Source organism: Natrix helvetica, assembly GCF_964273705.1.
Source record: "Natrix helvetica genome assembly, chromosome: 5".
In the NCBI taxonomy this organism is placed as follows: domain Eukaryota; kingdom Metazoa; phylum Chordata; class Lepidosauria; order Squamata; family Natricidae; genus Natrix; species Natrix helvetica.
The window spans coordinates 110,617,099-110,640,250 of NC_138551.1; the positions used below are offsets into that span (position 1 = coordinate 110,617,099).

Sequence of the window (23,152 nt, forward strand, 5' to 3'; positions counted from 1 at the left end):
GGCGAGGGCGGCGCAGCCGAGGCCTGACGGACTTCTCTTCGGCCGAGCCAGTCCTGGTGGCAGCGGCGGCGGCAGTGGCAGCGATGTGAAGGCTGGGCCCTGGCGAGCGCGCAGAGGCTGGGCGGAGCGGCGCAAGAACGTGGAGGTGGAGGTGATCCGGGCCCGGGCGATGGAGACGCACGTCTCGTGCCTGTTCAGGGACCGTCCCGAGGCTTCCCTGAAACCTTCAGAGCGCTTAAAACGCTCGGAGGGTGGTTTTAAGCGTCCGAAGGCTTCAGGGAAGCCTCCGGATGTTCCCTGAAGCCTCCGGAGGGCCTCCGGGGGCCGGGGGAGGCTCTTTTCGCCCTCCCCAGGCTCCTATAAAGCCTCTGGAGCCTGGGGAGGGCGAAAAAAGCATGCAAAAATGGGCGCGTTGTGCGCGCATGCGCACTGGGGGGGCGCGTTGCATTATGGGTGCAGCACGCCCACACACAACCCCCCTGCGCTCCCCCCACTTGTGGCACGCGAGCCAAAAAAGGTTCGCCATCGCTGGTATAAACCTTTTTGGAAGTGGCTTGTTCTTACCTCCTTCTTGAGGCTGAGAGAGTATGATTGACCCAAAGATACTCAGTTGGGTTTGTCCCTAAAGTAGAACTAGAATTTCTGCTCTCCTGGCTTCTAGCCTGACACCTTTAACTATTACACCAAATGGCTTCTGTTCCTTTTGGTAGCCTTTACCTTCGTCTGAGCTTCAAAGCCATGCCTAGCCATTAGCTGCTGTCAATCTCTGTTACCATTTGCTAGTGTCTGGTACCAGAAGATAGAAGGATTCTACGTCCACATTCTGGACCAAGAGGACCACTGATTTGAAAGAGGGGTCAAAGAGGCCATCTACATTAAGACTGAAAAGCCCCCCCCTCTCTCAACAGAGGGGCAGGGATATGATTCCACCTATCTCCTGTTTACAATACAGTCCATCCAGCCTATCCAAGAAGATCCCTCACCCATTTGCACTATTCAGGTGACCCTGAGGGCACAGATAAACCTCCAAGTGGCCTCAATGACTCTCAGAAAGAAAGATGAGAAGACTGCAAGGAACATAAATCCTTCCATCCTCCACCATTTAATCAGAACCGAAGAAGCTTCTTGGATAAGAAGTGAAATGCCTTCAAGGAAAAAACAAAGTCCAGTTGCCTTTCAAAAAAGCACCTTTGAAATAATATAGAATGTTTTTTTCCAAAGAAAAAGTCAGGAAGATATACATGTTCTATATCTCCTAGAAAAATAAACTCATCCGAACGAGGTTTGATAAAGCAGTTTTGATATCCTTTAATGTAGTAGGAGAAAAATCTTTTTGAGTTTAGGAATTTTCAAGCCAGGCAGGCGGCTTCTGGGAACAGATGTAGATGGTGCAAAGCTACCAGCTTCTTAGCCTGTGGCAGTCTACATTTTTTTCCAAGATGGAAGGACCTGTGGTTTCTAAAAACACTTTATGCATTTCTTCCACCCTTTATTGGATCCTTTATAGCTTGCTACATTGGGAATGTGGGTGAATTTACACCATTAAATCTTCATTGATGGACAAGGGAGAAAAGTTCTCTGCTCCATTGGTGAAGACTTTTTCGTGAACATTTTTCTCCAGGAGTCTCACTTGGACTCATAAAGATAAGCCTTAATTTTGATTTTCTCTTCTTTTCAGCAACAGCTGCCAAGGATATATTTTAATTGGTGTTAATTCCATGCAGGAAAATGTTCTCAGAGTGTTAATGATATGGAGAGTCGGTGCTGAGAGGGTGTAAAAATTATCAGCCAGACACGTCTGATCTAGAAATAGAGAAATCAACCTTTCCAGTTTTATTAACGTTCTGATTGCATGTAGCCAGTCTAACATCAAGTGCAGGAGGTCACTTTAGCAAAACCAGTGGATTTCATTGGGCTGTAATTGAAGAACAATTTCCTTTTTTGTGTGTGTGAAAGAGGTCACGCAGATTAACCTTTCATATGCTCCCGTAGTTTTCATCACGTTGCTAAGCAAACCCCTTCAATGCAGTGAAGGTAAAATATTTCTGCTTCCCTGTGAGTATTAGGGTCATTCAATCAATCAATCAATAATCAGAATAGAGCTGGAAGAGATCTTGGTGGTCTTCTATCCAACCTCCTCCTCAAGCAGGAGATCCTATACCATTTCAGACAAGTGATTGTCCAATTTCTTATTAAAAACCTCCAGTGATGAAGCACCCACGACTTGTGGAGGCAACCTGTTCCACTGGTTAAATGTTCTCACTGTCAGGAAATTTCTCCTTAGTTAAAATTTGCTTCTCTCCTTGGTTAGTTTCTATTCATTGTTTCTTGTCCTGCCCTCTGGTGCTTTGAAGAATAATTTGACCATTTCTTCTTTGTGGCAGCCCCTCAAATACTGGAAGACTGCAATCATGTCTCCTCTGATGTCTCCATGAGGGCCAAACCGAGACTGAGTCTAAAAAGCTTCTCACCATGCTTGAACTACACTTTTTGATACATACCTCGATTTATCTCTTACAACATTTTTCTGCCCCATAACAATACAATACAATACAATACAATACAATACAATACAATAGGAGAGTTGGAAGGGACCTTGGAGGTCTTCTAGTCCAACCCCCTGCCTAGGCAGGAAACCCTATACCATTTCAGACATGTTGGCTATCCAACATCTTCTTAAAGACTTCCAGTGTTGGGGCATTCACAACTTCTGGAGGCAAGCTGTTCCACTGACGAATTGTTCTAACTGTCAGGAAATTTCTCCTCAGTTCTAAGTTGCTTCTCTCCTTGATTAGTTTCCACCCATTGCTTCTTGTTCTACCCTCAGGTGCCTTGGAGAATAGTTTGACTCCCTCTTCTTTGGGGCAGCCCCTGAGATATTGGAACACTGCTATCATATCTCCTCTAGTCCTTCTTTCTCTTAAGCTAAACATAACCAGTTCCTGCAACAGTTCTTCATATGTTTTAGTCTCCAGTCCCATAATCATCTTTGTTGCTCTTCTCTGCACTCTTTCTAGAGTCTCCACATCTTTTTTACATCGTGGCGACCAGAATTGAATGCAGTATTCCAAGTGTGGCCTTACCAAGGCATTATAAAGTGGTATTAACACTTCACGTGATCTTGATTCTATCCCTCTATTTATGCAGCCTAGAACTGTGTTGGCTTTTTGGCAGCTGCTGCAAACTGCTGGCTCATATTTAAATGGTTGTCCACTAGGACTCCAAGATCCCTTTCACAGTTATTACTACTGAGCAAGGTACCATCTATACTGTACCTGTGCATTCCGTTTTTGTTGCCTAAATGTAGAACCTTACTCTTTTCACCATTGAATTTCATTGTCATAGTGCCCAATGTTCAAGTTTGTCAAGATCCTTTGAAGGTTCTGAAACCTTTCTTTGTCAAGTGGAAAGAAATTATGCTTGGATAATTTGGATGGAAGTGTCTTTCTCCAAAGAGCCAGCTGACCACAAGGAGTTCATCAAATAACTGAGGAACCATTTCAACTGGCCTCAATTATCTGGGAGATAATTTCTTATGAAGACACAATTCCTCTCATTTTGAATGTTCTGATCCAGCTTTATTTTTACTCATTGTTTTTTTTAAAAAATAATAATAGGCAATTCCAGACTGAGCCATTAGAAGACGGGAGCAGGAGAATCAGTGTGGTGTAGTGATCAAGATTCGGACTCTCACCCCAGAGAGTGGAAACCTACTCTGAGATATGGAAGCTCTCTCTCTCAGTCCAACCTATCTCAGATAATGATTGTTGCAAGTAAAACTTTGAGGAATGAGTTCCACCTTGAGTTCCATCTAAATACTAACCAGTCATGGCCTTGTTTAGCTTTTCTGTGGTCAGTCAAGTTCAGTTGGCCGATGGAACCAGTGAAGGCAGTTTGGTGCAGTGACTAAGGTGTCAAGCTAAAAACTGGGACACTGTGAGTTCTAGTCCCATCCTAGACAGAAAGCCAGCTGGGTGGCCTTGAACCAGCCATACTCTCTCAGCCCTAGGAAGGAGGAAATGGCCAATCCCTTCTGAGATCTTGCCAAAAAAAACCTGCAGAGATCTTTTCAGAGAGTTGCCAGGAGTCAAATCAGACTCTATGGCAGAGAAAGATGCACCTGGTCAATTAAGTGCTACAGAAATAATCCAAAATAGATGGAGAACTTCAGAACTGACTTTCCAGAGTGATGGACATTACAAATTAGTGATTAGCATAATTTCCATAATAGCTGTCTTAACAATAATAATGTCAATTCATAACCAAAAGATTTGAAAAACCTTTGAGAAGCTGTACAATGAAAATAACAATCAAAAATGTTCCTGTTGTAGGCACACATGTTTATACACTAAATGGAACAGATCCAGAAGGAGATACGGTAACCTATGGCGTTACCTTCGATGCCGGAGCAAGAAAATACTTTTCCGTGGATGAAAACTATGGAAATGTTACCCTGATTGCAGAGCTTGATCGGGAGGTATGGCCCAGAAGAATCTTTTTCAAAATCTTATTTTCCCATGGCTGCGGTAGGGATCTTGGTGTGAATTAGGCTATTTAACATTCAAAAAGGGATGGAGCTGAGGAAATCAGATTTCCTGTTGTTTGAAAGAAGTTCCAGAGCTGCAGTCTAGAACTCTTCTCCCTGTTACATTCACAGGCATCATCCTTGCTGGAGGAGAGGAATGCTCAGTCAATCTCCTGTCTCGAGGGGTTTGAGCCAAATGTACCTTCGTTGCTAAAATAAATACTCAAATGTCTTTTCCCCATTATTGAGCCCTGGGCATCCTCACTTCCACTGCTATCCACAGATGAATCTATGGTAATGATACCCCCAGCATCCACAGATCCTCCTTATGACAAAAATTTGTGCTATTTTTCATGGCTGCCTCCTTTTGTGGAGTAATTTTGTGGAGTAAAACAAGGGAGTCCTTGTAGTTTGGTTAGTGACTGTTGGAAGTTACAGCAGCCCTAAAAAAAGGGACAGGACAGAAGTTCCCACTTACAACCCTTGCAGAATCCCCAGGGCCACGTGATCAAAATTCAGATGTTGGGCAACTGACTCATATTTATGACGGTTGAAATGTCCCGAGATTGTATGATCTCCTTTTACAACCTTAAAGGGGAAACCAGATTCATTTAACATCTTATCTTAACTTAACAACTGCAATGATTCCCTTAATGACTGGGGCAAGAAAGGTCACAAAATGGGGCCAAACTCACTTAACAAATGTCTCACTTAATAACAGAAATTTCAGGCTCAATCATGGTTGTAAGTTGAGGACTACTCGTATGGAGATATTTGCCTAGAAGTAAGATTAGATGGATTTTTCTGTTTTCTGTCAGGACCTGCTTCTCCTCCTTTCCCAAAAAAGAGTGGACTCTTGAAAACGTGGTATTTCAGAAGGAGCCTTTTATTGAGAAGAAAGGATAGCAGGACAGGTTAAGCAGACTCTAAATTCCCTGCACAGTTAGAAATAGGGCCTTAGAATCCCTCCCTCCAGGCCGGATGGGGATTCAGCCAATCCACGGGTGTGAAGATGTTTTTGTAATGGCGGTCCTGAGAAACAGATAAGGAGCCCTTCCCTGAATCTTCTTCCGCTTTCAACTAGGCTGTGCCAGGGGGCGACGCCGGGGGGAAGGGCCTTCTCTGTGATGGGCCCGACCCTCTGGAATGACCTTCCCCCTGATATTAGAACAACCACGGACCTCCGCTCCTTCCGTAAGAAGCTCAAAACCCACCTGTTTAATCTAGCCAGCTTGGCCTAATTCCAGCTCTCCCACCTCAGTCTGTATTTTTAAATTTTGGTCTTAGGCTAAGTTTTTAATTTTTATAAATTTGTACAGGGGTTTAAAGTTTAATTAGATTTTAACTATATTTATGATTATTTGTAAGGTTTTTAATTTGGTACCTGTACACCGCCCCGAGTCCCTTCGGGGAGAGGGGGCGGTCTAGAAATCGAATAAAATAAATAAATAAATAAAATAACAGCCTGAAACAATCCACATGCCTCCCCCTCCTTATCACATTCCAAAGAAAGTGAGAACCCTGCAGGGGGCTCAGGCGCCAGGAAAAGGGTTAAAAAATAAAGCTTATCCCCATGCTCCTCCCTCCCTCCATCTGAATGGCAGGATCAGGTCAGGGATCTGAAAGCCCTGTTGAACTTCCAGGGCTTGGTTCTGGGGAGACACTCAGACACTCCTGTTGTGAATTTGCACTGTAGCATTTATGTTGCGGGATCGCATTGCCTATTTTTTATTAAATCCAAAGTGAAGAGAAATCAGGTGTTTGTATGTTATGAACAATTGCTAAAATACACCCTTCTTTACATCCTCAGACACAAGATGAGATCGAAGTGGTTGTTAATATTTCTGATGGATTAAGCACAGTGAGTATAACAAGAGAAATGGGCTTTCAATCATTACAGACATTCCATTTCATAGAGATGAAAGTCTGCTTCATACCTAAGCTACTAAACAACCAAGACGATTAAAGCACAGGAAGAACGGTTGCATGAATTGGGTCTGGCTAGTCTGGAGAAAAGAAGGACCAGGGGGGACATGATAGCAGGTATTCCAGTATTTGAGGGGTTGCCACGAAGTGGCTCAACTTATTTTCCAAAACATCTGAAGGCAGGACAAGAAACAATAGATGGAAACTAATCAGGGAGAGAAGCAACCTTGAACTGAAGAGAAACTTCCTAACAGTGAGGACAATTAATGTGTAGAACAGCTTCCCTTCAGAAGTTGTGGCTGCTCCATCACTGGAGGTTTTTAAAAAGAGACTGGACAGCCATTTGTCCAGAATGGTATTCCTGCTTGAGCAGTGGGTTGGACTAGAAGACCTCCAAGGTCCCTTCCAGCTCTACTCTGATTGATTGACCTTAAGCCCTGTTCTAAGATGACTAAGGTCTGAGTCTGGTCCCAGCCTTTTTTTCACCTAGCCTCGCTCCATCTTCACTGGGTCACACATCTGCTTGGGCTGCTGTTCTGAAACTGCAAATTGAATCATCCCGTATCTATTTTCAAATCTGGGTGACAATGAATCCTTGTTTTGCTACCTGGATCATTGCCAGGATAAATCTCTTAAAAGCCGATTCCATAGTTATAAATTCAGTCCAGCTTCTGATTATCAGACAGAAGCCAAACATTCACATTAGAAGATCTTTGTGACAAGAAGCTGTTTTACTCAAGGAATGAAAGAAGATCATTAGAGGGTAACATGGTTCAGGCAATGTCTCCACACAATCCAAAATTCTTTGAATTTGTTGATACGTATCTCTTTGGGTGAACATGAGACTATCCTGAAAATTCAACGCCTTATGTCCATCCGATCTCATGCTCTTTAATCCACTCGTTCATTTGGTCTTCAAAACTATTAAGAATCTAAATTTATTTTTTGCATATATGCATATTGGAGTGTGTGGACCATGGGTGAAGAACCTGGAGTTTTCCCGAATCCTTATTGAGCTACTTTCTGACTTCACCTGGAAACCCAGTACTAACTGGGTTGCAGTGACGTGCGGTCAGGGGAGGCAGGGGAGGCAGAGCCTCACTGCTCTCATCATAAAAAGAAAAAATGGGGGGGGAAAGGTCCCCTTCATGTTGATTTGGGCTCCGGTCCAGCTACCACCAACCAACGCCTGGAAAACACAGCTCCTCGGAGCTCCTCTATGCAGCCACCACCCGCCCTCGCTGTCCTTTTCGTTGCTTTCCCATTCAGGCAGCTGCGCTTTCACCCTGCTCAAGCCTTGCCGCCTGCAGCCACCGCCCGCCCTTGCTGTCCCTTTTGTTGCTTTCCCATTCAGGGAGGAGGAGGAGGAGCTTCCGGTGATGGCGGTCGCCTCCTGAGCTCCGGGAACGCCGAGGAGCTCCCGATGGAGGAAGGGGCTGCAGCCGGCCCTCGTTCCATCTGAGGGCCGAAAGTCAGGCAGCACGACCACCCTGGCTTGCTTTGGACCTATTTTGGTCCGCCAGGGTGGTCGGGAGGCCGGTGGAAAGGCCGGAGGAAAGGCAGAGTGCGGAGCAGAAAGCGATGCGGGGAGAGGCCGGTAATGGCGATGGCGGCGGTGCGCAGCATGCGACGTAGAGAGAGAGAGGCTGCGGCGACGCAGAGAGAGAGAGGCTGGCAAGAGAGGCTGGCAATGGCGACACAAATGGGGGCGACGGCGACGGCGGCAGTAGGAAGAGTGAGAGGAGCGACGCCGCTGCCAGGGGGCTCCGCTGCGGTTCTGACATCTCCCGGCAGCTCCTGTGCCCTCAGGCCCGCCGGCGCCAGCAGGAGACGTTGAAAGAATTGCTATGGACGTCAGGGTCACCAGGACGCTGAGTGAGAGCCAGGAACACCAGGATTTTGGGTGAGAGCCATGAGAGAGCCATGGGAGAGCAGGAAAACGTGTAATAGAGGCTGGGGGAGGCCTAGAACACCGGAGGCCGCCGGAAGCCCTGTATTAGGGCCATGGTTAGGCCGGAGCGGCGGCTGGACCAAGAACACCTGCCCCCACCCAACGAGGACTCCAGATTACCACCCAATGAGGACTCCAGATTACTCCAGATTACCATCTATGAACTCCCACCCACCCAGGATCATCTAGGACTGCCACCCACCCTTTGCCATCTCCCCACTACTTGGACATTCGATCACTTTCCACCCCCCTTTACCCAAGTATAATCAGGACAATGCCTTCTACCTTCTGCCGAGACCCTGACCTACTGACTGACCACTTACCATCTGCGGCACCTTGACTCCACCGTGTCTTTTAACAATATTTATGTGAGGTCAGACCTGCTCCGCCTGCGGGAGTCCCCTCTCTCGCAGGCATGGCCCTTGGCTCTTGCAAGGGCCCGCCTTGATGACGGGTTTTTGAACCCCGAGAGGTGGAGGAAGCGGAAGCTAAGGGGATGTTTAACAAAATGTTTTTTATCTTTTTTAGGGGGTTCCAGGGGGGGTTCCAGGGTGGGGGGGGGTTAATCAGGCCAGGAGGGGGGCCAGTGCCAGGCGAACAGGTGAGTCCAGGAGGGAAGTGAGTGTGGTGGAGGGGGGGAGGGAAAATGATACTTCAACAGAGGGTTGCCTTATTACAACGGTCGCGGGGAGGGGGGATGCGAGGACAGGAGAAGATCACAAGGTCGGTTGGGAGACCGTGGCTGTTGGATACGCCCGGTTGTTTGTACCAACCCCCGCAGTCTAGGTGGTCAGGAACTACAGAGCCAGGGCCTGAGGCTGATGCTTTGCAATGCAAGGTCCGTGACCAACAAGGCCCCCCTCATTAATGAGTTGATCTCAGAGGGGGAGCTGGACCTTGCAGGGATAACGGAGACCTGGCTGGGCCACGAGGGTGGTTTACCCCTCGTGGAAATGTGCCCACCGGGTTTCCGTGCATTCCATCAGCCCCGGGCCCTGGGTAAGGGTGGTGGGGTGGCGGTAGTTATACGGGAATGCTTAGAGCCGAGGGAGTTCACTGTACCTCAGATACCCGGGTGTGAGTCCCTTGGTGTGAAATGGGGCCCAGGGAGGCAGTGGGGTCTGCTGATTGTATACTTGGCTCCTCGCTATGCATCAGCAGCCCTGCCCGAGCTCCTCGAGCTGATCTCAGAAACGGCAGTTGAGATCCCCAAACTTGTGGTTATGGGGGATTTCAACTTGCTGTCGACGGGGGAAGCATCCGAGGTAGCTCGGGAGTTCATGGCTTCCATGACAGCCATGGACCTGACCCAATTAATTCAGGGCCCCACACACGAAGGTGGCCACACTCTGGACCTTGTTTTTGTATCTGAGCAGTGGACGAGTGATCTGGGAATAGGGGATTTAGTTATCACTCCCCTGTCATGGTCAGATCACTCATCTCTCCGGCTGGACTTCCCTGGCGCTACCCCCCACCGCGAGGAGGCGGAAACAGACTGTCCAAGTTGGTACCGCCCCAGGCGCCTGATGGAACCGGACAGGTTCCAGACGGAGCTTGGGCCATTCCCTGTAACCCTGACCCGCTCTCGGTCGGAGGACCTAGTGGCCGCCTGGAATAGGGCGGCCGCTGGGGCCTTGGACCGGGTTGCGCCTTTGCGGCCTCTCCTGCGGCGACGACCCACCCGGTCTCCTTGGTTTACCGAAGACCTGAGAGTGATGAAGCGCCATAGGAGACGCCTAGAGAGCAGGTGGAGGTCCTCACGCTCCGAATCTGATCGAACACAGGTAAGAGCCTATTCACGGACCTACCTTGTGGCATTAAGAGCGGCAAAACGTAGACACTGTGCCGCTCTTATTGCGTCCGCCGATAACCGCCCTGCCGCCCTGTTTCGGGTAACCCGCTCCCTCTTATCACAGAGGACGCGGGAAGCCCCCTTGCAGGGCAGAGCAGAGGAGTTTGGGGAATATCTGCAGGACAAAGTCGCTCAGATCCAGAGCGGATGGGCCCCCTTCAGTGGACCAGAGGAGCCGTCAACAGTGAGTCTTGTGAGACCATTCTGGGAGGAGTTTGATTCTGTTGCCCCCGAGGATTTGGACAGGTTGCGTGGACGGCTGCGACCCACCACATGTTTAATGGACCTGTGTCCTTCCTGGCTGGTACTGGCATCCTGGGAAGTGACACGAGGCTGGCTCCTGGGCCTGGTGAACGCCTCGTTGGGTGAGGGGTCCTTACCTGCTGCCTTGAAAGAGGCGGTGGTGAGGCCCTTACTCAAGAGGCCTTCCCTCGACCCGATGGAGCTAGCTAATTATCGTCCAGTCTCCAACCTTCCCTTTTTAGCGAAGGTTGTAGAAAATGTGGTGGCACAGCAGTTTCCGCAACACCTTGAGGAATCCGAATATCTAGACCCACGCCAGTCTGGCTTCCGACCTGGGCACAGCACGGAGACGGCCTTGGTCGCGTTGGTTGATGATCTCTGGAGGGCCAGAGATAGGGGTTGTTCCTCTATCCTGGTCCTATTAGATCTGTCAGCAGCTTTTGATACCATCGACCATGGTATCCTATTGCGCCGGCTGGAGGGGATGGGAGTCGGAGGCACCGTTTTGCGGTGGTTCGGCTCCTACCTCTCCGACTGGACGCAATGTGTGTTGGCAGGGGGGCAGAGGTCCACCCTGAGGCCACTCACCTGTGGGGTGCCACAGGGGTCGGTCCTCTCGCCCCTTCTGTTCAACGCATATGTGAAGCCGCTGGGGGAGATCATCCGTGGTTTTGGGGTTGAGTATCATCTGTACGCTGATGATACTCAGCTGTACATTTCCACCCCAAACCACCCCAACGAGGCTGTCGAAATGATGTCCCGGTGTTTGGAAGCCGTCGGGGTCTGGATGGGGGACAACAGACTCAAGCTCAACCCCTCCAAGACTGAGTGGCTGTGGCTACCGGCACCTCGGTTCAGCCAGTTGACACCATCACTGGCCATAGGGGGCGAGCAATTGCCCCCTGTGGAACGGGCGCGCAATTTGGGCATCCTCCTAGATGCCCGGCTGTCGATGGATGACCATGTGGCAGCCGTGGCAAGGGGGGCGTTCCACCAGGTTCGCCTGGTGCGCCAATTGCGCCCCTTACTGGAACGGGATGCCCTACGCACGGTCACTCATGCGCTGGTGACGTCTCGTCTGGACTACTGCAATGCCCTCTACATGAGGCTTCCCTTGGGACGCGCCCGAAGACTACAGCTAGTCCAGAATGCAGCCGCGCGGGCCATCATGGGGAGTACTAGGTACTCCCACATAAAACCTCTCCTGCGCGAGCTGCACTGGCTGCCTGTGGTTTTTCGGGTGCGTTTCAAGGTGTTGATTACCATCTTTAAAGGGCTCCATGGCACAGGACCTAGCTACTTGCGGGATCGCATCCTACCGCACACATCCCTGCGACCAATTCGCTCTCACAGGGAGGGACTCCTCCTGGTGCCGTCCACCAAGCAATGCCAACGGGCGGCACCTAGGAGTAGAGCCTTCTCTGTGATGGGCCCAACCCTCTGAAATGACCTCCCCCCCGACATCAGAACCACCACCAACTTCCGCTCCTTCCGTCAAAAACTAAAGTCTCACCTGTTTCGACTAGCCGGCTTGGCCCATTCATAGTTTTATCTTACCTCCTGGCAGATATTTTTTAATTGGGAATTTCTAGGTCATTATTTTAACTTTAACTTTTTGGGGTATTTTTAGGGGTTATTTTTTAATACTGTTTTTTTAATCGCTTTACTTTAAGATACAGTTTTTATAGCCTCCTCATCTAAGTATTTAAGGATCTGTGTATTTATATATTTATTCTTATGTATTCCTTGTGTTTTAATTTGACTGTACACTGCCCCGAGTCCCTTTCGGGAGAGGGGGCGGTCTAGAAATTTAAAATAAAGTAAAGTAAAAAGGCGGCTGCGCTTTCACCCCGCTCAAGCCTTGCCGCCTGCAGCCACCGCTCACCCTCGCTGTCCTTTTCGTTGCTTTCCAATTCAGGTGGCTGCGCTTTCACCCCGCTCAAGCCTTGCCGCCTGCAGCCACCGCCCGCCCTTGCTGTCCCTTTTGTTGCTTTCCCATTCAGGCGGCTGCGCTTTCACCCTGCTCAAGCCTTGCCGCCTGCAGCCATCACCCGCCCTCGCTGTCCCTTTCGTTGCTTTCCCATTCAGGTGGCTGCGCTTTCACCCCGCTCAAGCCTTGCCGCCTGCAGCCACCACCCACCCTCGCTGCCCCTTTCGTTGCTTTCCCAGCCGCCTGAATGGGAAAGCAACGAAAGAGGCAGCAAGGGCGGGTGGTGGCTGCAGGCGGCAAGGCTTGAGCAGGGTGAGGCTTTCCCATTCAGGCGGCTGCGCTTTCACCCCGCTCAAGCCTTGCCGCCGGGCCCTGCGGAGCCTTTTTTCCTGGGCAGCGATTGGTGAAGCCTCTTGACAACCACACAGCTGGCCTGCTGCCTCTCAGGTCTTTAGGAAGTAAACGCAAAGGAACCCACCGCCACGGGCCCGTGTTTGTTGGCGCTGGTGGCTGCAAGCCTTGGACGGGCTCTTCTTCTTCCTCCTCCTCTCCCACACCCCTGGGAAGTCCTGCCCCCATTTTGTGCATCTCTCTCCCTCACCCCGATTTTTTTCTCCCAGTCGGCAGCTCGGGAAAGGCCCGCCCTGTAGGTGAGTCGCTCGTTTGATGTGGGGCCATTCCCAGGAGCCGGCGGGTCTTTTGCTGGCTGCCAAGGGCTTCGCTGAGGTGACGACGCTGAAGAAGCCATGCAGGAGGACTTAGCGGGATGCAGAAGGCCTGAGAGAGGCCTCTGGGGATCAGGCTTTGGGTTGTTGAGAGACCTTGAAGGAGTGGGGGGGGGGAAAGGACTGGCGCCGGTGGAGGAAGCAACGCTACGCGGATCAGTGCACTCCACGGTCCCCTTAATGTTCACTCAGGAAGGTGGGGAATGGTACCATGTGTGCTGGAGGCTGAGGCTGCCTCAGCCTCCTGCACACGTGGTCCCATTCCCCGCCTTCCTGATGATGTCACCAGCCTCACCAGCCATAACCCTCACCGCACGTCACTGCTGGGTTGTGTCCTTACATTCTTGTTCAAATAAATGTTGCACAAGGTGTCATGTGGTTGGTTTAATTTTGGCTTTGCTATGAGCTGTGAAGTCAGCCATTGCCATTTTCCAGTTGCGATTTCTAGCTTAGTATTGGGTGTGACTATGCTCTGATGGCTTTGACGATAGTCTAGTTAAAACCAGCTTTAGCTCAGCATGATCAATACAACTCTATGTTTCACATATTGGAAGAAATGAGAAGGTCTCTCACACAGAGTTTAGCTGAGGTATTTTGCACTGAATTGTCTAAAATCTCAGAAATCTTTCAGACTTTGCTGCCTGATCTGAAACTCCTCTAAGATGTTTGCTATTCAGCTATTCTCTCTTTTAAAAGGAAATGTTCAGTGTTTTTTTTAAAAAAGCCATTGATTTGAATTTTTCTCTTTTGTTCTGAACATAATTAACTTCCTTGAATGTAACCAATAAGATCTTCGGAAGACTCACTGCTGCTACTATCCTGATCGCTTAAATCTCCAGGGTGTATTTTTCCATCTTTATACCATAGTCAGGGCCGGATTTAGATGAAAAGAGGCCCTAAGCTATTCCACTTATGGGGCCCTTTCACCTCCCATTTTTAAGTTTGTAAATTACATGAGAGATAATAAAATACATCATTACTGTGATATATATATCAATATATTAAATGAAACATGTTGTAATTGGTACTAACCTTTATAAAAAATGTGGCACGGATAATAAATTGTAATTTTAATTTTGCTAACAATTTGAATGTAGGCCCCTCTTGATCTTGAGGCCCTAGGCTGAAGCCTAGTTAGCCTATAGGAAAATCCGGCCCTGACCGTAGTCCTTTGTTACTGCCGTATTTCTTTCTTCCATTATCAGTAGATTAGGATGCAATAAGCAAGAAAGCATGCACAGGACTGTGTGTCAGTCACACTGCCTGCCTGCCTGAACTGTTCACATGTTCAACTTTAGGTGGCGGAAAAGGTCAGAATCGTTATAACAGACGCAAATGACGAGAGGCCGGAATTCATCAACACTCCTTACATCGTTCAAGTCCAAGAGGTTGGTGGGTTTTCCTTGGGTTCTTGGGTGGCTGGAATGACAAAGCTTCATGAAGGACAAAGCTTTCACACTCATATGTTAGCCACTTTGGTTAGTGGTAAGATGCTGATCTAGAAACCAGGAGATTGTAAGCTCTAGCCTTGTCATAGCAATGAATGCCAGCTGGGTGGCATTGGAGCAGTTGCTCTCACTCTTTCTCTCATCCCAACTCACCTCACCTGGTTATTAGGAAGCAGGTATGTCCACTACCTTGAATTATATAGAACAAAAGTGGGGGGAGGGGATAGAGATAGGGATGGGGGGAGGGGGAGGAGCTGTGTGATTGGGTTTGTATTAACCAACATATACATGTATTTGAGAAGGTCCAGTTCTACAGGTCATTTCTATCAAATGTTACATAATTATCATATGTGATTTTTCTTGGGAAATCTACAACTAACAGATTGCTTTCTTATTTCCTCCTTTCATCACTGTGAAGGTAGTGGGGATGGAGAAGACAATACATTCCTTGCATTTGTTTGTTGGTTTCATCTCAGTAGGGCCTCTCATGGTTTCCTTCTCTAGTGCACTCTCATTTAGGTAGTGTGGTCTTCTCCTCTATTAGTCACTTCTTCTCACCTACTTTTTCTCCGACCTGGCCACCTTCGGCCACTCTATTCTTGCATCCCATCTCTTGCTATTGCCGTTCTTGCTTTCAAGCCCAATTCAACTCTTTTCTGGATTTTCAGAACATGCCGGTTGGGAGCAGCATCTTCAAAATCGAAGCAGTGGACAGAGACACAGGCTCAGGAGGCAGCATTAACTATTTCCTGCAGGTAAAGCTAAAGCTTAAAAGACACAGAGTATTTGGGCTGTTTGGCTTTTATTCCACTTAGAAGGGGACCAACCATTCCTGATGGCTTGCGGGTTTTAAATAGTAAAGAACAAAAAGATAAAAAAGAAACAGATTCTGCAGCTCTGGAAGAAACAGATGCACAACTTTGGGCTCATGACGCTCCACTCTGGGACCTGGGAGAACAGTCAGGTTTTGAGAGATGGTTAGAAGATGATCAGGGAGGAAACCAGAGAGATGCTGTTCTAGAGAGGAAGGGCCATGAGAGAGAGAGAGAGAGAGAGGGAGGGAGGGAGGGAGGGAGGGATGGATGGATGGATAGTAGGGACTCAGCTCCTCACATTCAGATTTCTGATCAGGAGCTGAGCTCCTCTGATTCTGACTTAAGAGCAATGTGTCTGAAAACACAGGAATATATTGGGAGTGCATGGAGGTTAGAGGTAGCCTTCCCCCCACCTCCTCATTTTGGACCCTAATGGATCAATACAAATCTAGGTATTTGGCTTCAGTTTTTTCAAAAGGAAAGGTAATTGGAAAGCTTTTGCAGTGTCCACTCATACAAATCACTCAGTCCTTCCTTCCTTCCTTCCATTCATTCTTCCATTCATTCAAGGTAGGAAGCTAAAGAGGTAAAGAGACGAGCCAAACTGATTTTTTTTTTTGCATGATGTGGGATGAAAGCATTTTTATTATTTTTAGCCCTGGAGCCGCTCACATTTATTGTTTTTAATGGTGGGGGAGTTCATTTTTGAAGGAGGGACCACAAAGATGAGTTTATTCATTGCCAAAACTAAAAATCCAAATAAAATAAAGTTGGTTGTTATCTAAACCAGTACAATTTACAAGTAAAAAGAAAATATAATGGCAGAATAATGTTGTTCCTTGCCTAATTTAAAGACTTAGGAAATGTCAAGAAACCAATTATTGTAGCATGGGAGCAGATCTAGGGCAATTGATCTAGCTTCTTTTGAAAGCACACAGATTTAAGGAGGATTAATTGTAATCTGCTTAATAGGAGCAGCATGCAAGCTAAGCCCAATTTTGTTCATGGCCGAGATAGAGAGGAAGACGATTCATTCCTTCTTGAAGGAGGCTCCAGGGGTTCTGGATTTTTATTCTTCTTCTGTTGAAACAGAGCCCTCCTCACAAGTTCATCCTGATGTTTAAGTTCATATTTATTTTGCAAGGTCTCTACTACCACCTTAGGAGATCTCCGCTTCTTTGAATTTTTTTGAAAAATGTTGTTTGGTTTTGCTTAACACTGGGATTTTCTCTCCTTCTTACTGGTTGTATTGTAAGTTAAATTTAAAATCTGAATTACTATGTTGTGTTGTATCTTGCTTTGTTTTTGATGAGCTGAACAGGAATAGAAGGAGAAAATTATAAAATTAGGAAATCCATGTTTTAATACATACAAAATAGCCCACAGTCCTCTGCCACCCAAAAGTCCTTGGACATGGGAAATTATCTTGTGGGGGTAAGGAATCTAAACCATTGTTCTCCCTCTAATGTTCTCCATGGATGTTGAAAGGAGTTTTGGGGTGAACTTGTCATTTAAGAAAGGATTAGGGATTCAGGGTTGGATTAGATATGCAAGCATTTCCCACCTTTTTCTGTTTCTTCTATTATATTTGAAAGAAAATAAAAGAAAATCACCCAACTGAAAATGGTCCCTTTTGAATCTCAGGGTGCTTGGAGAACACCTGAGAGCTACACAGCCTTTTTTACATTGTTAGAGCCACTAACGTTAGAGGTCACCAATCCTTTCTTCCTACATTTAGATCTTAGAAAATTTGTCCAGGGTGTTGGGGCTGCACACAAGCATTAGGAAAGGGACGACAAAAAGAACCGGTAAACATTTCATCAATTGGTATCTACAGAGGTTCTTGGTCATCCAGCTCATGGTTGTCCCAAAGAACAACCATTGTTCTGAAGAAGAACTGAAGAAGCAAAATGTCTTCAAGGAAAAACAAAGAAAGTCCAGTTGCCTTTTGAAAAAGCACCTTTGAGGCCTTCAGTTGGTTTCATAAATAGAAGGCTCTCTCTGAAATATCACCAATCGATGCTGTTTACAAAAGATCCTTGAACTCTCAATGTCTCTCCTGCAGAAGGAAAGAACATGCCTTGCATCTAATGTAGTGGAGAGCAGTGAAAAGATGGTGGGACATGTCCCACTTCCTGGTCCTTGGGATTTGTTTTTGCCAAATAGAAGATGGGCAGGGTAGAGATGGTCAACGTTTCCTCCTAAAGGGCTTTGCCAGATCCTTTTCCTTTGCCTGCCCAAAATGACTGTCTTAATGATGTCTTTGAAAGCCAAGTTCAACTTGAGAGAGTCTTATCTTGAAAAACCAGTTGATTATAGCCAGTGCAATATTGCCTGCCTTCCTTTCTTTCTTTATTCCTTTCTTCCTCCCACCTTTCCTTCCTTCCTTCCCCTTCTTTTTTTCTTTCTTTCTTTCAGAATATCCATACAAATAAATTTACCATAGATCGTCACAGCGGCATCCTTCGCATCAAAACAGGGACCAACCTCGACTACGAAAGAGCAAGAACTTTTTTCGTGACTGCAGTGGCTAAGGTAAAATAGATTCCTCAAAGGGGTAAACTCATAATGGCAAACCAGGTGTGCAGATCATGGGAAATGGTACAATTTCTAATGATAAACTGGTGATCACTTAGTGATCCTATATCAATTGTGGGTTGATCCAGTGGTTTATAACAATCTTGGAATTATTTTGCCTCCCAGGATGGTGGGGGAAAGCTCCGTGGAAATCACAAGGTGTTTTCAGTCACAACTACCATCACAATCAATGTTGAGGATATTCAAGACACGCCACCAATTTTTGTGGGCACACCCTACTATGGGTATGTGTATGAGGACACACTGGTGGTGAGTATTACGGGGATCCCGTTTACCCCACCCAAACAGTATGGATTCCAAGGGGCCCTCGGTTCTCTCTGAGCTTGATGGTTTTCTTGCAGACATTTCATTACAAAAGTAGGTAACTTGAACAGTGCTAGAGGGGTGGGGAGTTTGGGAGGAGGGAGGAAGAGAGGAGGGGGAGGGAGGGAGGGAGGAGGATGATTGTGGGTCCTTGATGCTCCATGAGCTTTGTTGTTTTCTTACAGACATTTCATTATCCAACTAGGTAACAGCATCAAGGCTAGAGGGAAGTGGGGTAGAGGAAACAAAGATTTATCAACTGAGACAAACAAGCTAATCATAAACAATAGCCTAATTCAGCAACTGCCAAGACCACTCCCACCAATACTGACAGAGCAAGCCACTTGTACATAAACAGAGAATAAATCCCATTCCCATTGAGCACTGATGATGTTACTTAGTTTGGTAATGTAATGTCGGCAAGGTAAACCACCAAACTCAGAGAGCGAAAAGAAGCCCACAGTTCAACCCTGAGCTATAAATATTCTCGTCTGTTTGGATTCTGGAAGGGGAACTCAAAGCAAAATGGCTGAGATGTAAAGAGGTCTGTATTTGCAGAATGTCCACACAATGCCGGCTGATGTCCCTTTAATTCCGTTGTACCATGTGCAATGACAATAAAGTAAACTAAAATTCCCACCACTTCTTTCAGCTTGCTGCTTCAGCAGATCTGTAGAAACAACAGAAGAGCACAGGGAGATTCTGCTAGAACAGGAGTTGGAAAACCATTGAGCCATTGTATTGCAATTCAGAAATGACCTTGATATGAAAGAACCATTGAAGAGGGACTTAGGGAAGCTATTGCGGTATATAATCCATGGTTGTCCCAAGCATGAAAAAGAGACAAGTATACAGAATAACAGAGTTGGAAGAGACCTTGGAGGTCTTCTAGTCCATCCCCTTGCTCAAGCAGGAGACCCTATAGAGTTTCACACAAGTGGTTGTCCAGTCTCTTCTTAAAAGGCTCCAATGATGGAGTATCCACAACTTCTGAAGGCAATTTCTGTTCCACCCAGTTAGGAAGTTTCTCCTTAGTTCCAGGTTGCTTCCCTCTTTGATCAGTTTCCGTCTGTTCTTTCTTGTCTTGCCTTTGGGTGCTTTAGAAAATAAGTTGACTCCCTCTTCTTTGGGGCAGCCCCTCAAATATTGGACTACATTTTCTAATCCCCCCTGGACAATTTTACATTTAAACTAACTGATTTTTTGGGTATTTTAATTGTTTTAAATTTTATTGTGTTGTTTTTAACTTATGATTATTTATTTATGAATTGTACAATGTTTTGATTACCTCCTCCTTGTCATTTATTTGTATATTGAGTTGTACGCCGCCCCGAGTCCCTTGGTGGAGAGGGTGCGGCCTATAAATTGAATTAATAAAATAATAAATAAATAAAATAATAAATAAATAAATAAATAAATAAATAAATAAATAAATAAATAAATAAGACTGCTATCATGTCACCCCTAGTCTTTCTTTTCTCTAGAGTAGCCAAACCCAATTTCTGCAATCGATTGTCATCCGTTTTAGTCTCCAGGCCCTTAATCATCTTGGTTGCTCTTCTCTCCACTCTTTCCAAAGCCTCAACATCTTTTTTATAATGTAGTGACCAAAACTGGATGCAATATTCCAAGTGTGGTCTTACTAAGGCTTTAATGCTACTGGGGAATTTTGGGAGTTGAAGTCTTAAACTTGCCAAGTTTGAAAAAACTCTCAGCTAGACAATAGAAACAGAAGGGAGATGATAAAAATGGTATTTAAAAAGTTGCCTCTTTCTGCAATGAATTCACATTGCTATAATACATGCAATATACATGGATACAATGCAAGAATGTAATTTTATGTTTACTTCCAAGGACAATCCTCCATGCTACTACAAGTGCCAAACTGGAAAAGAGAACAAATAATCCAGTCCAACTGCAGGATTTAGTCTCCAATTTATCACTGCCTATGAGATTTTGGTTAATCCTGTTTTAATTTGCAAGATTACAAATGGATTTAAAATCAACCAAGAGTCCAGGCCAGTGTGTGAATTGGCTCTGGAGTTTGCCACCCAACTTTTATTTATAGCTGATTCCTCTTCCTACTTTTTCTTATCTTGTGTTGCAGACGTTTCTATTTTGTGGCACTATATTTTACCGTACATATTTAGATAGTTTTGCCAATCAGATGGCAAATTTCTGGGAATACTGAAGGTGTCTTTCTTCCACTTTGTAATTGTGGCAATAAAATGTTGAAAGATAATAATTAACTTAATATAACCATTAACCAGTGATCTGGAAACACCCTAATAATGAAATAGAGGACTTTGACATGGAAACCACTGAAGAAAACAATGCAATTAAGCATTAATGACCTCTGAGGAAAAATATGTTTATTATCTATTGATAAGATGTGAATACCGGGGTGCTGATACCTCCAGGACAAGCAGGTTAGGCAGTCATGTTTCCTTGTCACATATTTCAGAAACAAATAAGTCATCATCATGTGTGTAATGAAGAGCAGTTAATCAGATGCAGGCTGAACATACATGAGAATCAAGGATTGACTATTTAGAGAAGAATAACCTCTACAAAAACACACCCTTTCCAGTGTTGATCTGTTCTTTCTTTTTCTTTTTTTTAAACAAAGTTTTATTGGTTTTTTTGAAAAATAGCAAGGAAAAGGGTGGTGGAAAGGTTACAAATTTTGGCAGTTGCGATGTGCGGTAGGTGCCCCCTCCCTCCATACTCATAGTATACATTTACACAAAATTCATTACAAAATAGCAATATATAGTCAGCATATGAGTTCAATTAATAATTTCGATCAATTTATATCAAGCAAATTTTCTTGTTCATTTTTAAGATCTGAGTTTTCTTGGTATTGCCCCATATCCCCCTGCCAGCAGAGCTCCGGCCCCTCCCGTGTCCTGTATGTCTGTTATAGGGTCATCTGGTTTATCTAGGAGTGCTTAATTTTTTTCCATAAAGGCCGGCGCCTCTATGGGTGTATTAATTCTAACCCTTGTGTCCTCCCAGAATATTAGCATCCCTTCAGGTATCAACCATCTGAACCACACCCCCTTCTGGTATAGTTTCTTTGCTAATTGCGAATAGCCTTTTCTTTTCTCCCTCATTTTCTTGGGGATCTGTTTCAGAATGGTTATTTCCCTATCTTGATATTTCAAAACTTGCCCCCTTTGTGCACTCAGAATTTCATCTCTTGTGGCTTTTCTAAGAAATTTAATGTGGACCTCCCTGGGTACATTGTGCATTCTGGCATATGCTGAGTTCACCCTATATACCAAATCTAGTTCCCACCCCATCTGTTGTTTCTCTTTCTGAATATATTCAGCCAAAATGTTTGTCATGATGTCCCTTATATCTTCATCATCTGTCTCTACCACATTTTGAAATCTAAGATAAAAGGACATTCTCTCAAATTCTATTTTCATCTGTTGGGTCTCAAGTTCTTTGTTCCCCTTCTGCACCCCTTCCATCCCCTCCCTCATCTCAGCTGTTCCCCCCTCCAAAAGATCCAGTCTCTGTGAGTTCTTGTTGATTTGGGCCTGGTTCTCTTTAATTTCTTCTTTCATCTCTTTCAATTGTCTTTTTATTTCCTCTTGTCCCTGTAGAAGTTGTTGAAACATTTGTTGCATCAAAGCTGTTATCGTTGATTGTGTACTGGGACTGGCTGTAGATGTCGTGACAGTGGCAGCAAAGCCAGGCTTCCCAGGAGGTGGTTTTTTACATGACATTGTTTGTGAAATAAAGAGTTCAGTCAATGCAGAGAATGATCAGTCAGAGAGGCAGAGCAGCCAGGAGAGTCCAGGAGATTAAAGGTCCAGGCAGACGGTGATTTTTCTAGTTAGACTGGCAATAAGGTGAGGTTTTTCACACAATGGAGTCCAAAGAATAACAAACAGCAAGAGATTTGTCTGAGTAGCACGGAGACAAAGACCGGATGCCTGAAGTTTTAAAGGTGGAGTCAATTTTCACAGTTCATAAAGACAACGGAAGTGTGCCATCTTGTCCTGCCAGCTTCAGGTTTAGAGGCATAACAAAGTTTTCAAAGTTCAAAGTTTCCAAGATTTCCAGATCCTCATTGCATTATAAGGTTAAATCCAAAATTTGCTTTTAGTAAGAGCGTGACATCATTGGTTGGCTCTCTCCCTCCTCCTCTCCCTTGGGCTGAGAGCAAAATTGTTTCCAGCCGCCTGTCCGAGGGGGGGGGGGAAATCCCCCTCCCTCCAGCCGCGCTTCTTCAAGCCAAGCCAAAAAAGAGTTTTTAAACTGCTGGCAATTTCTCCAAGTTAGAAAAGGGAATGGAAGGGAGTTTTCACCTCACCGCACCGCAGCCGCATCCTTCTGCTCGCTTATTCTCCGCACAGCCTCGCAGCGAAGACGCCGGAGCGTCTCCCCATCATGCTCCCCAGTGCCTGGAGCGAGGCGGGGGGCCCCTCACCAGCCACCGCCGATCCAGGGGATCCCCCGCGGTGCTGCCCCTCTGGCAGGAGCCTCTACGGGGCATCCTGTGCCCCCCAAGGAGTGGGGAGCCCACCGGGGAAGCGCGGGGCGAGCAAAGCTTGCCCGTCGCCGTCAGCCGCCGGAACCGGAAGTATGGTGTTCACGCAGCTGTGTGGCTCTTAGATAAATCTCATCTCCAGCCTAGGCAGAAGGACTAAACCATCTCCAATTTCCACTTCAGTATTTGGATAGTTTCCATATTAAAACATAATCAGGCAAGAAGACACCAGAAGCCATCCACGTTTCTTTTTAGACAAATAGTTTTTAGACAAAAGTAATTCAGTTGCCTAAGCATGTCAGGAATCTTAAGGTTTCCAGGATTTCATGGTT

General features: G+C 46.2%; 1 protein-coding gene across 1 annotated transcript in view; it reads left to right on the forward strand.

Moving 5' to 3' along the window:
- Window positions 1-23,152, forward strand: part of CDHR1 (cadherin related family member 1) — a 63,773-nt gene that overhangs the window by 3,398 nt on the left and 37,223 nt on the right. Inside the window, exons 3-8 of the mRNA XM_081954557.1 lie at window positions 4,332-4,477; window positions 6,336-6,386; window positions 14,451-14,540; window positions 15,269-15,355; window positions 17,834-17,950; window positions 18,119-18,262. Coding sequence (XP_081810683.1) covers window positions 4,332-4,477; window positions 6,336-6,386; window positions 14,451-14,540; window positions 15,269-15,355; window positions 17,834-17,950; window positions 18,119-18,262 — 635 coding nt within the window. The remainder of the gene's footprint in view (window positions 1-4,331; window positions 4,478-6,335; window positions 6,387-14,450; window positions 14,541-15,268; window positions 15,356-17,833; window positions 17,951-18,118; window positions 18,263-23,152) is intronic.